Genomic DNA, 19932 nt, shown 5'->3' on the forward strand with positions numbered 1-19932 from the left:
GGTTTCGGATTAATAGTTTGGTATTATGTCTTAATCTTAATCCATTGATCTATTAACTTCGTTATTAGCTCATGCAAATAGAGGCTTCGTTGGATAGTAATACCGTAATGTTGGGTTCTATCTACCAAAAAAGCACATTTGGAATAAATACTTCATTTTAAAATTTGGCGTTCGTTTTTTTGAGAATTAATAATTACGAATATATGGTAATTAATAACCATTCAATTCATGATACGTGTCATGGATTTAGCTGGCTTGTCCAAGTTAAATGGTATTTTAATTTACTGCATTTGTAGCTGACGAGCCAAATTAATGTCTTTACTTCAAAAGGGGTCGGATAAAAATTTGCACAAGGTGATTCCACAGGATCGTGCGCTTCCGATTTCATCATCATAACATGACCATCGGATCGGACGACAAGTGACCGATCTTTAGAGGAAACCGAACGCCCTAACGCGGTGTGAGACGGGAGCACACGTGGCGACCTATCTTTGTTCGGAGTCGTGCGGTCTAAGGAACGGTTCGACTAACTCACTCGGTGATCACCGCTTCTCCAGTTGGGCTCCCAAAACGTGTCCCGCTTAGAGTGCGGAGGGAGAGAGAGAGAAATCGAGAGAGATGAGCACCGATGGCGGCGGAGGCGGGGAGACTCCGACGGTTCCACCCAACATGACCATCTACATCAACAACCTCAACGAGAAGATCAAGCTCGACGGTGATTTATCGTGAACCCTAGAAGCACCAGTTCTTGTTTTCCTCCTGCTCTTCGTTCCTGTTCCTTTTTTGGTCTGTTGCATGAACATAGGACGATGAGTTCTTGCTTGCCCCATTCTCTTCGTTCTTTCTTTCTCGGGTTCTTGCCTGTCCACGTCTCTTCGTTCTGTTTGTTTCTTCCTCCCTGGAGTTCTTGACGGGTTGTTGTTTTCTATTCTTTTTTTGCACTGTAAAACCTAGAAAGGATGCGTGCGCTTCGGTAGGGTTCTTTGGATCTTTCTATCTTGCTTTTGGTGCTTGGAACTAGCGATGCATGCTCATTAAGGCGTGTTATATTGTCCTCTTAACCCTAATTTACCGCCAACCCTAACTGGAGTTCTTGACGCCTTCTTGTTTTCCTAACATCTTTAATTTTCGTCTTTTTTCGAGTTTTTTGCTGCGCTCTCTCCCTTTCTCACAAACCTTGGAAACGACGCTTAGAATTTCCGAGTAATCTGTATGATTTCTTGAACCTGTTCATCAAGATCTCTTCCTCTTTTAACGCTAGGTTAGCTCCCGTCCAGTCAGTCAAATTACGATCATAGCGAGGCAAAATCCTTCTTCTCTTTGTTCTTTATAGATTTATGCTTATCACACCTCTGTCTGTTAAATCTCTCACTTGGCGTCATTTGTACAACAATTCACTTGTACAACAATTCACTTGGCGTTATGTTACAATTTACTACTTTTAACTGAATATTAAATAGCAGCACTTGGTTTGTTTCTGATTCTTGAGTAGTATTTCCATTGTTCATAGCGAGCATTGAAGAGAAGCCAGCAACCAAATGTTGTTATGCTAATTCGCATTAATTGATGTTTCCCATATCATAATTTTGCAAGCTACTGCTGTAAATCTGCTTGTCCTTTTTCTTTTTCTAGTTTGATTATAATAGCTGGTTACAAGAGCTAATTCAACTTCTTATTCCATTCTAGAACTCAAGAAGTCTCTGCATGCTGTTTTCTCCCAGTTTGGGAAGATATTGGAGGTTCTTGCTTTTAAGACATTGAAACACAAAGGGCAAGCGTGGGTAGTCTTTGAGGATGTTTCATCAGCAACTGAGGCACTTAAACGAATGCAAGGATTTCCTTTTTATGATAAGCCTATGGTAAGCTTTTAATGCCTCAAGTTGCCTGTATGGAACTTCTGTGAATTTGAATGTCTGTCAGGAATTTCTTGTCATTTGCACCTGGGGAAAGCTTTCTGCAATGTCCTGAATTAATTGTGATAAACATTTTATAATTAATGCTTCAACTTTTGTGATTTTAAATAGCTACATATTTAAGCACTGTATTATCATGCACTTAGCTAGTTTTGCCTAAGTCGTACGGTGCCCTTGTGTGTCCATCTGCCAAGGTCAGTTTCCTCGAAAACTCCTATAGTCCCTTAGGACCTACAAAAGAAAAAATGGGTTAGAGAAAGTGTTTCACTCGATATTTACAAGTAATCATTTCAGCAAACGCTTCATATTCAATATAAACAAACTTTACAAGCTCTGAACGGTCATACAACAAAGGGTCTAAAATTGTTAACTACAGATTGAAATCCCCATATGACACAATCTTTGTTTGTAAGCCTAAGACAACCACCAAAACAAAAGAAAATGGGGTTGCTAAGCCTACTATCAGTCCTTTATATGCTGTGCAAAGCATGAACAAAACCGAAAGATATGGGCATACATGAGCATTACATCAAACACCCCGTTTACAGTTTTGTTCGTGACATTCTCCCCCACTTATTCCTCCGACGTCCTCGTCGAAGCCTTTGCAGACGCTGCATCTCTTCGCCTTTGCTAAGTTTTTAATCTTTTTCTCCAGTTGTAATGCGCCTCTTGATTCTCAACTGGATTCCGCTATTGTTGTTGAGTAGTCGAACTTTGATTCGCCATGCTGCTTTAACTTGCCAATGACTCTGGCTCTAGTGTGGGGTCGGTTGAGTTGTGCTGATCCCTGTTGTTTCTTATGGATCTCTCGGATGAAGGAAAAGATCATCCTTAATATGTTTTAGTCCCTCAAATGCCTCATGTCGCTTGAATTAGGTGGATGCTTGTTGGAGCTTTAACGAGCATCGCTTCGCAGACCTTAAATTTTTTGGGTCCTTCCTCTGTAAAATTTGTCCATCGATTCTTCTTCCACTTAGTCGTCACTTCCAAGTAGGTTTGCATCACTTCCGCTTTCGATTGACATTCTGTTGGGAAATGAAACGGATAATCTACTCTCAGTAGCATTGATCACTATTGGTCAGAATTTGATAACTACTGTCTTCCATTAGGTTTCTTCAAAGAGTCTTTGAACCGGTGCAGAGCTCCTCTGCTGGATAGATAAGAGAATTGAGGTACTCGGTTTCACTCATTCTCTTAAGAGTTCAAAAGACAAATGTTACTTGACTTCGCTTGCTTCCTCGAGGGTTGTACTCCATGCATCGAGTTGGTTACTAGCCTTCGCCGCTTTTTTGCTCATACTTTTGAAGCACCTGAAGTATTTACATACCTTGTGTCGAGTTAGCTACTGTGATTCATCTTCTCAATGTCATCGAACTTTTGGAATGCAAGAAGTTTTCATCCCAACTTGGAGCAAGTCTCTAATAGTTTTGGTTGTCTCTGGGATTGTACCGTATCTCCATTATTTTTGCCGCCTATTCCTCTGAGTTGCAAAGGTATAGCACCGCGTACTGCATGCTTCGTTTCTTGGTTGAGCACTCTTGCATCGACCCGAAGTCCTTCACTTTCGGCTATCTTGATGATAAGCTCGTTGACATTGGTCTTATGAAGTTCCTTAGCCTTTGCTCTTTAGCCTTGTCTTGTTATTTGGAGTTTGCCTTTACATTCTCCACCTCCTTGGCCCCTTTCACGACCAAGCACTCTCCATCTAAGAGAACAAGGGATCGATGACTTCACGGAAGCCCCGTCTTTGCGGTACCATAGCGTTGCCATGCCCACGACCCTATTATTCATCGCCTCGCATCTGTGTCCCTTTCTTCGCGATTGGTAGATCTACCTCTATGGCATTGTGGCCTTCTTTCGAGTCTACCTCCATTTTAATCGATGCTTGGTTTTGGGTAGCTAAGTTCTTCTGGACTCGTCGTCGCTTTCTCGCCCCTTTCGACCACTTACTTCAACACCTCTGTGTTCTCTGAGCAGTTCCCCTTAGTCGATGGAAAGATAGCATGTATCTCCTATGCATAACTACCGCCATCTTGTTGTAGGGTTCGTACCGATTCTGTTCTCCTTAGCTTCATTGATAGCGATGTTCGTTTACTCGGCCTTGTCCTTTGACTTGCCGGGCTCCCTTAATCAAATATGAGCTCTTGAGCAGTCCAACTCTCTAGCCACTCCAATCATACCTTTACATGATCAAGTCCCCCCCCCCATAAGACTCACTAGTACTTGCATTCGATATTCTCCCTCGGTGATACATAGCCCCCATATGCTGATGACCAAGACTTTTATCTGATACAAAATTCGATGCACGCACGAAAGACTCGCCTCTACGATACCATAGCATTCACTTCTTAAATCCATAGCCTTTCTTGCCGTCATGTTGTTCACTGAAGTGGAGCTCTCAATGGCTCCCGATCATACCTTTATATGATTTAGTCCCTCGCGGGATTAGTTTCATATGTATCGTATTGCCACGAATTGTTCCACCACGATCCGTTGTATCATGTTGCCACCTGGTGACATCTATATTGCATTCTGATCATTGTGGGATGAACTCAGATTGTGATCCCTCCATATGTGGCCTTTGCCAACACATCGCAAGACCTCTTCCACCTTCGATTATGTTCGGTCCATTAGCAATCAACTTTCGTTCACCCGCTCTCGGGTCACACCCAGACGAAGCATAGCTCTACGACGGTCTATCGCCTAGTAGCTCTCGAAATCCACTGACTTCGTTGAAATTAGTGCACCATTGTTTGGATCTTGGGCCTCTGCCCCTACCAGCACAATCGTCGCTACGCACCGCTTCCTTAATGGCAACTTGAATGACAGCACTATGGCGTATTCTTCAAGAGTACCCGCCTCTGTGTCCTCTTGTCCCATGCCAAGGCCTTCCGAACCTAACTTCGCCTCCGCAAGTTGAGTTGCCTTGGTTCCTCCGTCAAATGCTTCTCCGAGATAAGGTGCACGTACCTCGACGCTCCCTTCGTCTTTGGCACCATGCAGGATGAGTCCGCTCCATCAGAATGACGGACCCATAGAATGACATGATCCTGCTCTTACCTCTAGAAGAGTTCATGTCCTTGACCTCTATCTAAGGAAAGCTTCATGCCTTCGCTCCATATTTTATCTTCTATGCCGACTTCCTTCATGCAGCTTGGGTACTTCACCAAGTTACACCCAAGTTGCTCTACTCCTCGATATGCATTGAGTTGATGGTGGCCCTCACACCCACCATTGCACGGATCAACCCTCCGTTGAGTCCGATCTCCATATCAGCTCTAAGTGTATTTCATTTTGTGTTGTCTTGGGTCGCTCCCCTACTTGATCTCACAATGCATCCATCAATACATTACCTCATTCGAGATCATGCGATAACTCCTCGCCACTCGCTCGGTCCGTTGAGCTTTGTGGGGTTGTTGTCTTAAGGTACTCCTATTCAACATGTGTAGTCCATTGCACATGATTCTCCCTTTGGAGAATCGAGACTTATCCCTCTAAGGTATTTGTCGCATTGGAGCAACTTCTCTCTTCGCATCCTTCCCTATGGAAGTTTCGGAGACCACCATCCCCTTGGACTACTCCGTCTTGCTGAACAAACTGTGCATTGTTTTATCCCTGCAAATGCACTTGCTAGATTGTGACTCCTCACCAATACAGCCCCTGTTGCACCCCTTGAGGCCTAGCAACATGTTGAACTCACTGCACACATCAGCCTCCTACGAACGTATCCTTCTCATGCCGAAGAGAAAGTTTCAATGCTCTATGACGTCGAGTTTCGGTTGCCTTGGGATGGCCACGAACATTTCATCGTTCGCATACAAGTCCTTGCATGAGTATCGAATTCTTCGAGTTAGCAATTCCACTCATCTCTATGAGCTTTGCATAACTCTTTCGGTCATTGAACAATCCATTCCACTTTGCACGGTCTTATCACCAAGCGCCTCGCTTGCTTTGAGCACCATCAAGTATGGTTGCTAATGTGGAGTTGTAGCTCGAACTTAACCATCCCAACCTTTGTGCACACACATTCTTTCCAGCTTGCTTGTCCTCGTGGTGCCTCTTACGCGAAGGGTTGGCCATTCCTCTGAATGTCAATCTCAAATGCTCGCTCTTCTGAGCGACTCCTTTTCCCTACATCTCTATGTCGTTTCCCCTAAATGGTCGCGTGTGTTGGCTGCCCTCAACGCAGCCCCATTAAGTCCCCCACATTTGCATGCCAAGTGTTTCTATGTATGCTTGTCCTGCTTTGATACAATATATCACGGACTTAGCTGGTTTTGCTTAAGTCGTGCGACACCCTTGTGTGTCCATTCGTAAAGGTCAGCCCTCCCCCCCCTCGAAACCTTTTATGGTCCCTTAGGATCTACAAAAGAGAAAACAGGTTAGAGAAAGCATTTTACTCGGGATCCACAGGCAATCATTTCAGCAAACACTTCATAGCCGATGCAAATTATAGACTTTATAAGCTTTGAACAGTCGCACAACAAAGGGTCCAAGATGGTCCACTACAGACCAAAATCCCTACAAGTGCCCATATGACACAACCTTTGTTTGCAAGCTTAAGACTACCACCAAAACCAAAGAAAATGGGGCTGCGAAGCCTACTATCAGCCATTTACATGCTGTGCAAAGCATGATCAAAACTAAAAGGTACGGACGGACATACATGGGCATTACATCAAACACCCCGTTTACAGTTTTGTCCGTGACAGTATGGATGGACCATGTTATCATGCCTCGCAAAATTATAATGTGAGCATAGACCTCTTTTAGAGAGGGGTCATAGGTTTAACATTGGCATGTTGTTGTAGATGGATGCGACGGATTATAACCTATAATTAAAATGAAACTGCTATAGTCATGATATGCTTGCTGAGTCAATGTGTTTTTTTTTTTCTAGTTCCCATGAGAAATAGTTTCATGAAAATATCAGCTTTTTTTATTCCAGAGTACCACAGATGGCATTATGGCTTGTTGTTGGGATATAATGACTTCTTGTTGATGCTGTTGTGTACAACACAGTTGATAAATGAAAACCATCTTTATGGAACTTAAGGTTTTAGATGTAAAGACATCTCGAGTGGATATTCATGAATTCATACCTTGTACATGTGGTAGCTAAGGTCTTAAAGCATATTACTGGCTAGCAAAGTGCCTTTGTCTCTGTCAATCTCATTTTTCTAAATTGCATCACTAAAATAAAAAGGTTGAAATTTGCAAGGGTAAATAACAAAATAAAAAGCAGTGGAGTGAAATGAGAGGTGCAAGGATATAGGCTCATGTGGGAGGAGAGGAAGGATAGTCTGACTCCTAATATTTTCGTGGGGTTCGATGGGGATATTGAAAAAGTATAATGAATTTGAATAATTCAATAACAATATTAGTTTCTGTGTTTTGAATAATTTCTTCTCCTATGACAACAGAATAATCATATCATAATTTTCCTTCTATTTTGCTGTGAATGTAGGATTAAGGCTACATAAATTTATTTTTCTGATTGACACTTGATGGTTAGGTGGAGGGCAAGGAAAGAATTGACCAAACATCTTTACATCTTTATGATTTTTTTCGTTATTCGAAATATTTAGTACATTTGGAGGTATTTCTGGTATGGTTAACCCATATTGTTTGACAAGGTGGTAACATCTTCTGCATTAAATTTAGTTCCAGTGATTTCAATATCGATTTAAATGGTGAGTGATGAAACCAACTTCTAAGAAAGAATATATGATATTGGATTAAGGTGGTTTACTTTGGAAGCAAGTTATGATGATTAGGTGGAGGAAAAAGGTGTGTGTCAAATGATGCTTATCTTGTTAGGAAAAGTATTTAATATTTATGAGTTAGTATTACTGCCAGTGAAGGTCAACGATTCTTTGTTTAAATTTATAGAGGGATTTTTTAACTGTATAGTATCTATGATAAATTATTGTGCTTTGCTATCACTTCCTTGAATGACTCCTTAGCCAGCATCTGAGGTATAATGAGATAATTGTAACATAAAACTTAAAACATGTATACTTAGTCTCATCTAGTGTTTGTAGCTGTGACAAGTGAATTTTCTGTTATCAACCTTATGATGGGCTTTTTAAACCAAGGTTAAGGGAAACTCATATTTTCAGTCTGTTGCAATTTAACCTGATACTGAGATCATCATTCATAATCATTTCATTATTTCTAGAGCTGATGGTTTTGGACCCTCAAATTAGCCGTGCATGTAGGATAATCTTGTAGACAAACAAAGCTTTGTGGGCCCCATATTCATTAGCATTGTACTTGTTTACATGGCTGCCCCTTTTGTACTGGTTTATGAGATTCGTCGAGATGAATAGTGCAGAGCCATAAATGCTTGGTTGCTTCTTAGATCAGCAATCAATAAGAGAACATGTGGAATTCCTTCTGTACTGGAGATAGCACTCTTTCATCATTCATAAAAAAGGGAAGGAAAGGGTTGCCATTCCTTGGCTAAAATATGTAATTATTTTTGTTGATTGTAATTGTGGTATCTGCCAATGTGTTGTTATTTTTCAAATGCTTATCTGCATCAGATCTTTGTTATTTTGATGCCACTCGTATCAGTTTGATAACTGAGATCTGTAGCCTCTCAGAAATTTACTACTGCAGTACTGCTACACTCAATTATATTGTATTTGGAATTTTGCTTGTAGCAGTCCAATTTTGCACCATGTGAAGAACATTTTGGTTAATATGTTATTTCCAAGACATATACGAAGCTTTGTAGACACAGATATTCCCCTTGAATCTTCCTTATTTTCATACATCATTCATGTTCAAAATGTTGAACAAATTCTTTGTAATTTCATGTTTGTAACATAGCCCGCATTTATAAGATATTTTTATATATTGCTGATTAGTACATATTCCAGAGCAAGCAAAGCTTTTGTGGCATTAGTTTAATATACAGTCTGATGGAGCATCTTATTTATTTATGTGGCATGAAGTGATCTCTGTAAAGTTGTAATTCAGTATTGAACTTTGAGAGTACCCTTGCCCCTTGTAACAAATGCTTCTCATGTTTGCAATTGACCAACTTATTTTCTGAGAAATCAGAGAATTCAGTATGCAAAGACGAAGTCAGACATAATTTCAAAGGCTGATGGAACTTTTACCCCTCGAGAAAGACGGAAGAGGCATGATGAGAGAGGTAGAATTAAAATTATCTTCTTTCCCTTGATTTCTCGATCCTTGTGCAGCCAATCATCATATATTATTTGATTTGGTGACTGAATTTGGGGATATTTTCGTTTTTGTGGCCTCGTAATTTGCACCTCTTTGTGTTTGCTATTGTGTGTAATCTATAAGACGATGTATCTGGGTTTCATGTGATGCAGCAGACAGAAAGAAGCGGGAGCAACACCATGATGCTAATCAAGCTGGGACAGGGATAAATTCTGGTTATTCTGGTGCCTATGGAGCTGTACCACCGGTAAGCATTGTGTTTCATATCTCTACTTTCTTCTTTTTTACAATGGCATATTACCTCATGTAAATCCTAGGTCATGGGACCCAGTAGCTTTGCATTACAGTTGCAAGTGTTGCATTAAACATGGTCTTCTCTCAAAGGACTTTATCAACGTACCTTTGAAAGTTCTTCAGCTCTTGCCTATTCTTTGTGATTATGTCACCCCACCAAAATATTAGAATTTGCATGATTAGCCTGATTTGTGATGTGTAGTGAGGAAGTTTGTTTGGTAATTAATTAGCTGTAATTAATTTAGATACACTTATTTTAGTGTTGCCAATAGTGTGTGCGCTTTGGCATCATGCTGAGGCTGCTCCTTTTGCAATATGGTGATCAGGGTTCGAGTGATGTGTTTGCAGGAAGTAAGATTACATACATGAGTTCTCTACTAGATCCTATATTGACGTAATACGTTTAGGTTTCACTTCCTTCGGAGTAGTAGTACCTATGGTTGTGGTGTCTTCTCCTATATGTGACGTAATAATTTACATTGTGAAACCTTTCAGCTGGCTCAAATGGCTTACGGTGGAGGGGCCAAGTCCATGCTGCCGGAAACACCAGCCCTGCCCAATAATATTCTGTTTGTTCAGAACCTCCCCCATGAGACAACGCCAATGATGCTGCAGATGCTGTTCTGTCAATATCCCGGATTCAAGGAGGTGCGGATGGTGGAAGCAAAGCCAGGGATTGCTTTCGTGGAGTATGGGGATGAGATGCAGTCTACGGTGGCTATGCAAGGGCTTCAGGGCTTCAAGATCACGCAGCAGAACCCCATGCTCATCACATACGCTAAGAAGTAGCCTGCTTGTTTGGCAGATTACTTTTTTCCCTGATACCTTCTGATCCTCGATACCTTTTTTCCCGGTGATGTTTTGCTCGCTCGCAGTTTGTGTCAACAATGTTTCGATTTTGTTTGTGCTTGAGATGTGATTTCTTATTAGTTATTCTTCTCAAGACCGGAATCCCTCTTCATAACTCTGAAAAAAACAGGCCCTCGTTGCTGGGTGAACACTGCATTTTCTGGGGAGAGAGCACACCGCATTTTCTTGCAGCTCGAGAAAAGGGAGCAAAGATTGAAAATGACCCCTTTCTCAAGTGCACCATTTTTTATTTGGGACAAACTGTTCGTTCATTCAACCAAAATATGGGGTACCCTATTTTAATTATGTCAGCAAAATCAGACAAACCTAAGGCTAATTATACGTAGATTTATCCTCTATAAATCTAAAGATTTAAGATAATTTGTTTTAATATGATCTCTACATTTAAAAATGATGATATATAACAATGTATATACATCGACACATATATATTAGCGACCCTTTCATTGTCCAACAATTGCATCAACATCAACGTAAATATAAAATGATACTCACCTCTTATCACTACTCTCATCATCTACAACAACTACCTATAATCCCCAATGACGTCATCATCTATTACCAACAACTAAAATATTAAAATTATCTTTTACTTTTTATTTTTTATATTTTCATTAATAAAATTAATAATATTAAAATAAATAAATCTAAATATTTCACTCTCATAACTATATAGTTAATAATAAGGGATAATCTATAATTAACATAAACCTACGTTGACCAATGCAAAGGCTTTTTCCCATTTAGCCATCCTAACATCTTAGGACACTGCAAAGGGCCACAACAAGCACAATTGCAAACCTACGTGCATGGTAGGACACTGCAAAGGGCCACAACAAGCACAATTGCAAACCTACGTGCATGGTAGGACACTGCAAAGGGCCACAACAAGCACAATAGCATGGCTAATCGACGTCATGCAAAACTAACAAACACAAAAAAAAAATCCGCTGCTGAATTTGGTAAGGAACAAGCCCCACAATTCATATGAGAGGGTGCAACGCTTAAAATGATTACAACTCCACCGACATCCTATGCCTGACCTGACTACATCCTACAACTGTTGAGCCTGAGCGTAAGAGTCTAAAAAGTGAGAAGGATAATCAACCAGTACATGGCACGATAAAGATGCAACCCGTTATAAAACATGTCATTGCAAAATCACTGCACAATAATGGGTAGATCCAACTGATACTACCTATTTCCTTGTAGTTGAGGACTGCTGGTTGATCCGTGCTTCTAGCCTTTTAGCAGTGCGACGGATGGCTGCTTGCTTATGTCGGTGCGAGTAGCCCTTTCTCTTGCTGTAGGAGCAATAAATAATTCAGAACCTCAAATGTGCAATAAATACCTACTGTAAACCAAATGCTTAATATTAATTCGGGCTTAATATAAATACCTACTGCAAACCAAAGTTAATCACATAACAAGAATATCTAGCAACCATTCAGAAACTCAAAACTAAGATGGTCATATACTCCATTCCACGGTCATATAGGCCACCATGTCACGCTAATGAAAACAGCATGATTAAAATCTTAACCGGGACTTTGTGTAGAAGACTAAAAGACCCTAGCCTCTGTGTGTTTGGTTATCCAAAAGTCTGGCAGAGTCGAGTGCCCCCAAGTCAAATCAAATAACTAATCCCTCCTTTCCAATCCTGTAAATAACTTAGGACTCCACTGAACTTCACTTTCCCCAATTCCAGACCTTCCAGAGTTTCACTTGCACGTTCCAATCGATCTATTTCCAATGAACCACCAAATACTTTCCTCAAAAGTACTTTCGATTAAATAAACTGCCCCAAATAAAATTTTTGATTAAAGCATTGGCAGTAGTTGGACTAAAGAAAGACAATTCTTTTGCCAAAGAACATGTCAGAAAGCTACAAACAGATGATCTAAAATCTATTCTTTCCAATCATTACACGGTATCTGGTATAAGACTAACCTTATTAGAAGAAGTCCTGCAGTAAGAACCATCCCTCCTACAGCCCAAAAAACTTTTTCACTGATTGGCATGTCTCTCACCCATTGCTGAAAATCTTCAAGCACCCATAAGTTTGAAGTTCTTGACCGTGATCTAGATTGTGGAGATTTCCATGAATGGGAAATAGATTCTAGACTTGCTTTTCCTCCATAGCAAAATGGCTCATCATGTCCCTCTATGCTTTGCCTATCTGGCTGAACAGCGAAACCTGCAAAGTGGCAGAGCTCTGTACCATTAGAGGCCCATTCTGTAGCTCTACCACAAATAGTGTCGCTTAAGCCACAAGGTGACAAAGCCTGATGAAGAAGGAAACAAAATGAATAACAAAGTGACTGAAAGCTGAATGTTGCAAGTAATGCAATTACATTGGCATAAAAGAAAACATGGTCACGGTCTCAGAACCAGAAAGAATGTGCTCATTTTAACATCTCTTATTAACTACTGACATGTCTGAATAATTACGCAAACTTTTGATATTATATAACTAGAAGAAGCATAATGCTTCTCAGCTTCCCAAAGAAAATATTTAATGCATTTGCGAAAATTAGCTGAAAGAGATGAAGGAACAAGGGAATTCGCCTAACATCAACTAAAATAAAACAACATTAACTCGAAAAATTACCTGAGTCTTGGCATCAATGGAAAAATATGCACTCGAGCATGCCTGAAAAACCATATCACAGAAAGAGGCACAAACTATAGGTGGTCCAGGCTGAACACCGATACGTGGATCACAGATAGAGCACTCCAACAGTTCCCACAAATGCAAACATTCTTGGCTGCCTTCTCCAGCAGAAGCCAGTCTTCTTATCAGTAGTAAAGCAGGATATGTTTGGGCCACATCACAACATGTATTTTGGCGAAATATTCTACACAATGTAAGATCCTTAGGTCCCTTGTTTACTTTTCTGGGAGGTTTACCATCAGTTGAAAATGCTGGGAAGCGGCCACCAGGAGAAACACACAGTCCACTCGATTGACCTGTATTGAAATGAACTAAATATCACTTCATGTTACTATTCAATCATGCATACCACTCACAATCAACTATCTGTATGTGCAACAGATTTTCAAGAATGTTCATCTTTATGAATCACATTAACAAACATTAAATTAATTACCAATCACTTCCAAGAGAAGGCAAACTTGGCTGCAAAAGGAATTAACTGACTAAAAGGGCAAAGTAGTAAATGGTATACCAAACTTGCTGATGCAGCTAAGAATCCTATCTCTAAAACTACTTCCACTTCTAGAAAGACTCTTAGACATATATACAGAAGCCAGAGTAGGATAGAAGCCAAATTAAATAAAGTACCCTAAAAGCTTTTTGCCCCTTTACGTATAGCTTTCCCAAAAATTCAAACACTTGCAATTTCCGAAATTTTTGTCTAAAGCTTACTGTAAAGACTACAGCATCACCACTGACCAGCTTCTGATGAGAGTCTATGGATTTGTTTGGTTTAAGTTGAGATCAAATTTGTGTTTAGATTCTATCTGTTTGACTCTCGTAATCATTTTCAATTTTCTGCTTATTCAGAGTTCTTTATTATGTATTGAGAAGTTGGTTTAGCTAGATTAGACTTCAATCATGCTGAGTACATGATCAGGTTAGAATGATTATATTAAGTCAATTGAGTTTGTTTTGGTTGTAAACCCTAAAATTATATATGGCGAAAGCTTGACCAATCAACATAGATTGATGATATTGATGGTATTAGATATTTATTATAGAAAATGAAAGAAGAAAAAGAAAAAAAAAATCTATTAGGACTAGATGGTGGAATTTTAAAAATAATAATATAAGAATTTTTAAGAATATGATGGAAAGGAAGACTTAGAATTTAGATGAGATAATATTAATATTATTAGGACTTAGATTAAACCTTAATAACATCAGTATAATTAGTGGATACATCAATATAATATTATTAGGACTTAGATTTATTGTGATGTTATTATACATCAGTATAATAACATCACAATAAATCTCTAGAAACTCTATCGTAGGCTTTCTTCAGATCAATAAAAATCACATGCAAATCTTTTTTCTCTATACTTTTTCATTAGTTGTCTTAATAAATAAATAACTTTTATTGTTGATCTTTCAAGTATAAAACCAAACTGATTTTCAGAGATATTTATTTTGAGCCTTATCTTAATTTCGATAATTCTTTTTTAAAGTTTCATAATATGATTCATGATTTTAGCTTCTCTATAATTTAAAAAGTTTTATATGTCAACCTTATTGTTATAAATTGACACTAAAAGACTCTCTCCATTCATAAGACATCTTGTTGAATCTCATAATTTTATTAAATAAGCTAGTTAACCAATCTACTCTCTGGTCTCTTAAACTTTTTCAAAACTCAATAGGGATACCAACTGGTCCACACTCATAGCGATTTTCACTTTCTTTTTTAGCATCTTTTACTTCACTAGCTCTAATTTCACTAGCTCTAATCTTACGAACAACCTAAAGCTAAATCATTTATGGAATGTTCATCAAATAATTTATAAAAAGAACTTCTCCATCTTTCCTTAACTTCGTTATCATTAACAAGTATTTTATACCTTAATCTTTAATGCATCTAATATTACCTAAATATTTACACTTTCTTTTTCTGGCTTTCGTAATTCAATATATATCTTCTTCTCCTAATTTGTTATAAAAATTATCATAAGCTATATATCTTATTCTACTAACAGCTCTTTTAGCCGCTTTTTAAAATTCTTTAAATTTTTTAAATTTCTCCTCATTTTTTATAATTTTACTAATCTTTAAAAAATGGTTTAATAATAATGCTTTCGGAACTTCCTCACACCACCACCAAGCTTTGAAGGCCTCAATCCTACCATTTAAACTCAATCATGAAGGTTTTGAATCCAATATCAACTACAGCATGATGTACACTGAAATTTTAAAGTCAAAAGTTCATGTGATTAAGACATCCTTGTATGTTTATTACATGGTATAAAAGCTATAGGTTTAGACTATTTTATGTATATGTACATATGTATGTTTAGTAAGTCTGCATCTCTCAGATGTTTGAATAACATTATGCTTAATAGCAACATTAGAACCAAATCTACAAAACCAAAACCTTAATGATCTTAATACCCTAAAACTAGAGAGTTCATAACAAGGAAGAAAAAAAATCCTAAAGTTGCATGTAATCTGGAAAATAGTGCACACAAGATTTTCAGTTTAATTTTGCTTTGGCATATCTTCAATAGGCATTAATAGGCCATACATAAAGTCCAACCACCACCCGTGGAGAAAGATGAAACTAAATTTTGAAAACAATGCTAAGCATTAATAAAATAAGCACCAAATAAATTTAAATCAGGTACTTATACATGAATGAAACTAAAAACAGCTGCAAATTTTATGCATCTTCCAAATTACATTATATTGTAGTAGATTCAACCGTTATCTAAGGCAAGAAAGTAAATTAATATATAACGACACCTAGTTATGCTTTTGGACTTAGTTGGACAAACATGTACCTGAAAAGAAGGAATCTACAGTGATGGGCATTCAATGACCCTTTACTCATGAATCAAAATGACATGAAATCATGTCGTATCTGCAAAATTTATTATCCACTTTGGACACATGAAACCGGAAGGTATGATGGGACAACTAGATATCATATAAGATATACTATGTAAAACATAATAGAACAACCTCAGTTCTGTCATGAATAATATGTGCTTTGATGTCAAACAAGCCACTTCATTATCAACTCTAACATGGTCTACGGCATTTAGAAATTCTGATGTCAAAGTTCATGTAATTAAGACATCTTTGTGTTTTTATCAGATGGTATAACAGCATTCACAAAGCAGAAATATAGACTGTTTTATGTATGTACATATGTATGTTTAATACATCTATATGTCACAGATTTATGAATAACATTAAGCTTAATAGCAACAGTAAAACCACATCTAAAAATCCAAGACCTTGAGGATCTTAATACCCTAAAACTAGAGGGTTCATTATGAGGGAGAAAAAGTTTCCTAAAGTTGCATCTAATCTGGAAAATAGTGAATACAAGAGGTTTTCAAGTTTAATTTTGCTTTAGCATATCTTCAATAGGAATTGATTGGCCATACATATAGTCCAACTTCTACCTATGAAGGAAGCTGAAACTAAATTTTGATAACAATGCTAAGCTATATTAAGCTAAGCACAAAATAAATTTAAATCAGGTATTTATACATGAATGGAACTAAAAATTGCTCCAAATTTTATCCATCATCCAAATTACATGATATCGTATTAGATTCAACCATAGAAATCATACAAGATTCAACCACTTTCTATGTGAAGAAAGTAAATTAATTTATAGCTACACCTAGTTATGTTTTTGGACTTAGTTGGACAAACATGTACCTGAAAACAGAAATCTATAATAATGGACATTCAATGAACCTTTACTCATGAATCAAGATGACAAAGTATCCTGTCATATCCATAAAATTCATTACCCTCTTGGCCACATGGAAACCAGAAGATAAGATGGAACAACTAGGTATCATAGAAGACATACTATGAACAAAAGAATAGAGCAATCTCAGTTCTTTCGTGAATAATATGTTTCGGATGTGTCATGAACACCTGAATTAGTTCAGACTCTGAACTTCAGATAAGAAGTGGTTTGTTTGACATCAAAGCTAATAAGCATAAGTTTCCATTCAAGAAGAGATCTATTTTTGGGACAAATATTAGACTCCAAGTGCTTGCTAAATCTTAACCCTGTTGTGTAAGGTAGGCATTGAACTATGACATTTAGAATTTCAAGAATCATTTGGCTTGTTCAATATAAAATTCCATTTAACAAAGTTGTGTACAAGTGATCGGTTTTTTACTTAAGACACAATTTTGATTCAGGTACATGCTAAAGCAGCTACCTTGAGATGCATAGCAATGAGGCTACCAATTGGATCCAATGTCCCTATTAAAGGAGTCCCCATAAAAGGTACATCGTAAGAGCGCATGCTATATCACATATGTAACTGGACCAGCTCTGCAGATGATGGCACACCACACAAATGCCTATGCCTAAAATACATACATGCATCAACAAGCAACTTAATGACACAAAGTTGACCAATGAAATCATGAAGAACATGTCACAAGATCCAGAAGTCCTACTTCATGATTTTTTTTATTAATGCACAGAAGTAACTCACAGTGATAGTCTAGGTTTGAGATACACTAGTGTCTTCCATATGTGATGGTAGGCTGCAACCCTTGTCATAACAGGAAACCGACCAAGACCAGCTTATGATGCAGGTATTCTACATGCCTGCTGAACTGTTATGTTTGTAACTGTCAAACACTACTTTGTTAATATAACATAGCACTCACCTTGCAGAACCAAGGCTACACAATAAGGGAGAAAATCATGAACTGGAATCTAACAATTAGTCCATGGATCCACAAAGTAGGTCTTACTGAAATTAGAGAAACATGTAGAGTTTTATATTGTGGATATTTATCTCATCAACATCAAGAAAAGGCAGTTGTTATCAGCCGAGAAAGTGAGAAATTTATCGATGAGTTCCACAAAATTGAATATTTGGGAGCAGTTGCTTTGGATAACATCAAGTTCAACAAATCAGCGGGAGACAACATCTTCATGTCGAAGCTGGTTGATGTGTAAGCCATATGGTCAGATAATTGGCAATCAAGACACATAGGAAAACTAATAATTAGAAGTTGCATCATCATGTGGCTACAGAATTATTTACTCTAAGGTATTTCACATCATCTGTGCATTCAAATTATTGTCTCCTTTTTTGCTTCTATTCATCGTCCCTTGAAAATCTTTTCTTCCTCCTCTTCCTTGGGAGGCCAAGCTCCCGCTGGAGGAGTCAGCAGTAGTAACAATTTCACAGACTGCAGCAAGAGCTCATCTACATGGGGACGTGGCTACTGAAAACCCTAAACAAAGAAATTAAGGTGCAGAGGGTTCCAAAAGCTTAGGTTTTACCTATTTTCAATGAACTCCTATATGATCCCCCTTAGCAACCCCATTTAGAGGGTCCACAAGAACCCATTCCATAATAAAACAAACGCCAAGAGCATCAAGATGATACATCATCAAATCAGACTAAAGTGCTCTTGATCAAACCCATAAGTTCTCGTGCCGACCATCACGAAAATCAAGACACGAAAAGAATCAAGATTTCTCGACCAAACCTAATGAATCCCCTTGCAGAACAAAAGCCAAGATCCAATGAATAACCTACGAGAACCAATATTCAATAAACGAATCGCAGTGAACGAAGGCGAAGACCACCAAGACAGTACATCATCGAATCAAAGTCATGCTTTGTTGACCAAACGCCTGGATCAAGATAGCGACCGCCACGAAGATCAAGAGAGCAAAGAACACCCAAGATGATCCAAACACCCACGTATTGGTCCAAGAAGCATTCAGATAACGAAGGAAAAATCGAAAATGGGGTCAAGATCGAATCCAAGAAGCTCATTGAACTCCAATTTTCCAATTCGAGATGCAAGACATTTCAAGAAAAAGGGTTTTAGCGATTTAGGGAGCCTACGAAGGACTCGGACGGGATCTTACCAGCGGCGATCGGAATCGCACTGTTGATGAAGACGAGGAGGAGCAGCAGAAGCAGTGACGCCGACTCGCCGCAACCCATTCCCTCTCCCATCCCTCCGTGTGACGGCGCGTTCCGGCTTCGGAAAGGATCATTCGATGGTAGGAAGTCGCCAGGTGCGGTAACGGGTCGGATGGCGTAGGCCGAGATACCCGACCCGATTACAATTTAGTTCGGCCGAGTCGACGCGAACCTAGTTTTACGGTGGCTCGACTTCGATTTTTAGTGCGGTTTGTCAAACTTTGTTTTAGTAACTCCACCTAATGTCTCATCTCTGTTGTGAGATCCGAATTGATTAATATAAATCGGCCTCCCAAAGTCTGTCAAAATGCCAAACATGTTATGATTATTGCAACAGCAGTTACATTCTACAAATATGAGAAAAGTAAAAAAGAAGTGTTCAAGAGTGGAAGAAGACAAAGAAGTAGATGCATAAAACAATAGCAAGGACTTGAGAGAAAGTATATATATATATATATATATATGTATATGTATATATATACATATGTATATGTATATATACATATACATATATATATATATATATATATATATATATATATATATGTATATGTATATATATACATATACATATATATGTATATGTATACATATACATATACATATACATATATATGTATATGTATACATATACATATACATATATATGTATATGTATATGTATACATATACATATACATATATATATGTATATGTATATGTATACATATACATATACATATACATATATATATATGTATATATTGTTGAATCTCGTATTTTGATGATGAAACTACTTGATATATGTTTATGATTTAATCTGCGTTTTAAGTGACGCAGGATGCTTCGATCCGGATGAGACAATTAAAGCAGGAAAATCATGTTGTGCCGAAGGAACATGTCAGAAGATTGGACGTCGGGCCGGTGGATCGGTCAACGTATCGACAGAAGGCTTCGGGCCATGGACTCGGGCATCGGGCCAAGAAGAGCGGGTATTGTGCCAAGGATATCAGAATTGCGGAGCCAACTG

General features: G+C 38.3%; 2 protein-coding genes across 3 annotated transcripts; one reads left to right on the forward strand and one right to left on the reverse strand.

Annotated features, from left to right (window-relative positions):
- The first annotated feature begins 542 nt into the window (after window positions 1–542).
- LOC103971444 (U1 small nuclear ribonucleoprotein A) lies at window positions 543–10350 on the forward strand. 2 transcript variants are annotated; one of them, XM_009385464.3, is made up of 5 exons: window positions 543–715; window positions 1687–1859; window positions 8985–9078; window positions 9266–9360; window positions 9903–10350. In XM_009385464.3, exons 1-5 carry the CDS (start codon window positions 619–621, stop codon window positions 10194–10196), a joined length of 753 nt encoding a protein of 250 aa, XP_009383739.2. In that variant the 5' UTR covers window positions 543–618; the 3' UTR covers window positions 10197–10350. The 2 variants fall into 2 exon arrangements, with proteins under 2 accessions (XP_009383739.2, XP_009383740.2); XM_009385465.3 differs by having other exon boundaries at window positions 9269–9360.
- Window positions 10351–11212: 862 nt separating this feature from the next.
- LOC135597281 (folate-binding protein 1-like) lies at window positions 11213–19022 on the reverse strand. The gene is made up of 4 exons (XM_065090028.1): window positions 18866–19022; window positions 12889–13247; window positions 12228–12562; window positions 11213–11581 (listed from the first exon to the last, which is right to left on the reverse strand). The coding sequence occupies exons 1-4, from the start codon at window positions 18954–18956 to the stop codon at window positions 11476–11478; spliced, it is 891 nt and encodes a 296-aa protein (XP_064946100.1). The 5' UTR covers window positions 18957–19022; the 3' UTR covers window positions 11213–11475.
- Window positions 19023–19932: the final 910 nt, after the last annotated feature.

Source organism: Musa acuminata, chromosome BXJ1-11, assembly GCF_036884655.1.
Source record: "Musa acuminata AAA Group cultivar baxijiao chromosome BXJ1-11, Cavendish_Baxijiao_AAA, whole genome shotgun sequence".
In the NCBI taxonomy this organism is placed as follows: Eukaryota; Viridiplantae; Streptophyta; class Magnoliopsida; order Zingiberales; family Musaceae; genus Musa; species Musa acuminata.

Excerpts from the sequence above, each read along its gene's own strand:
- LOC135597281 (XM_065090028.1), bottom strand. The coding sequence starts at position 18,956 with ATGGGAGAGGGAATGGGTTGCGGCGAGTCGGCGTCACTGCTTCTGCTG. Across the intron at positions 13,248-18,865 it reads TGCGATTCCGATCGCCGCTG|GTCAATCGAGTGGACTGTGT; the intron begins GTAAGATCCCGT and ends ATTTCAATACAG. Across the intron at positions 11,582-12,227 it reads GCAGGACTTCTTCTAATAAG|CAAGAGAAAGGGCTACTCGC; the intron begins GTTAGTCTTATA and ends TTGCTCCTACAG.
- LOC103971444 (XM_009385464.3), top strand. The coding sequence starts at position 619 with ATGAGCACCGATGGCGGCGGAGGCGGGGAGACTCCGACGGTTCCACCC. Across the intron at positions 716-1,686 it reads CGAGAAGATCAAGCTCGACG|AACTCAAGAAGTCTCTGCAT; the intron begins GTGATTTATCGT and ends ATTCCATTCTAG. Across the intron at positions 1,860-8,984 it reads CTTTTTATGATAAGCCTATG|AGAATTCAGTATGCAAAGAC; the intron begins GTAAGCTTTTAA and ends CTGAGAAATCAG.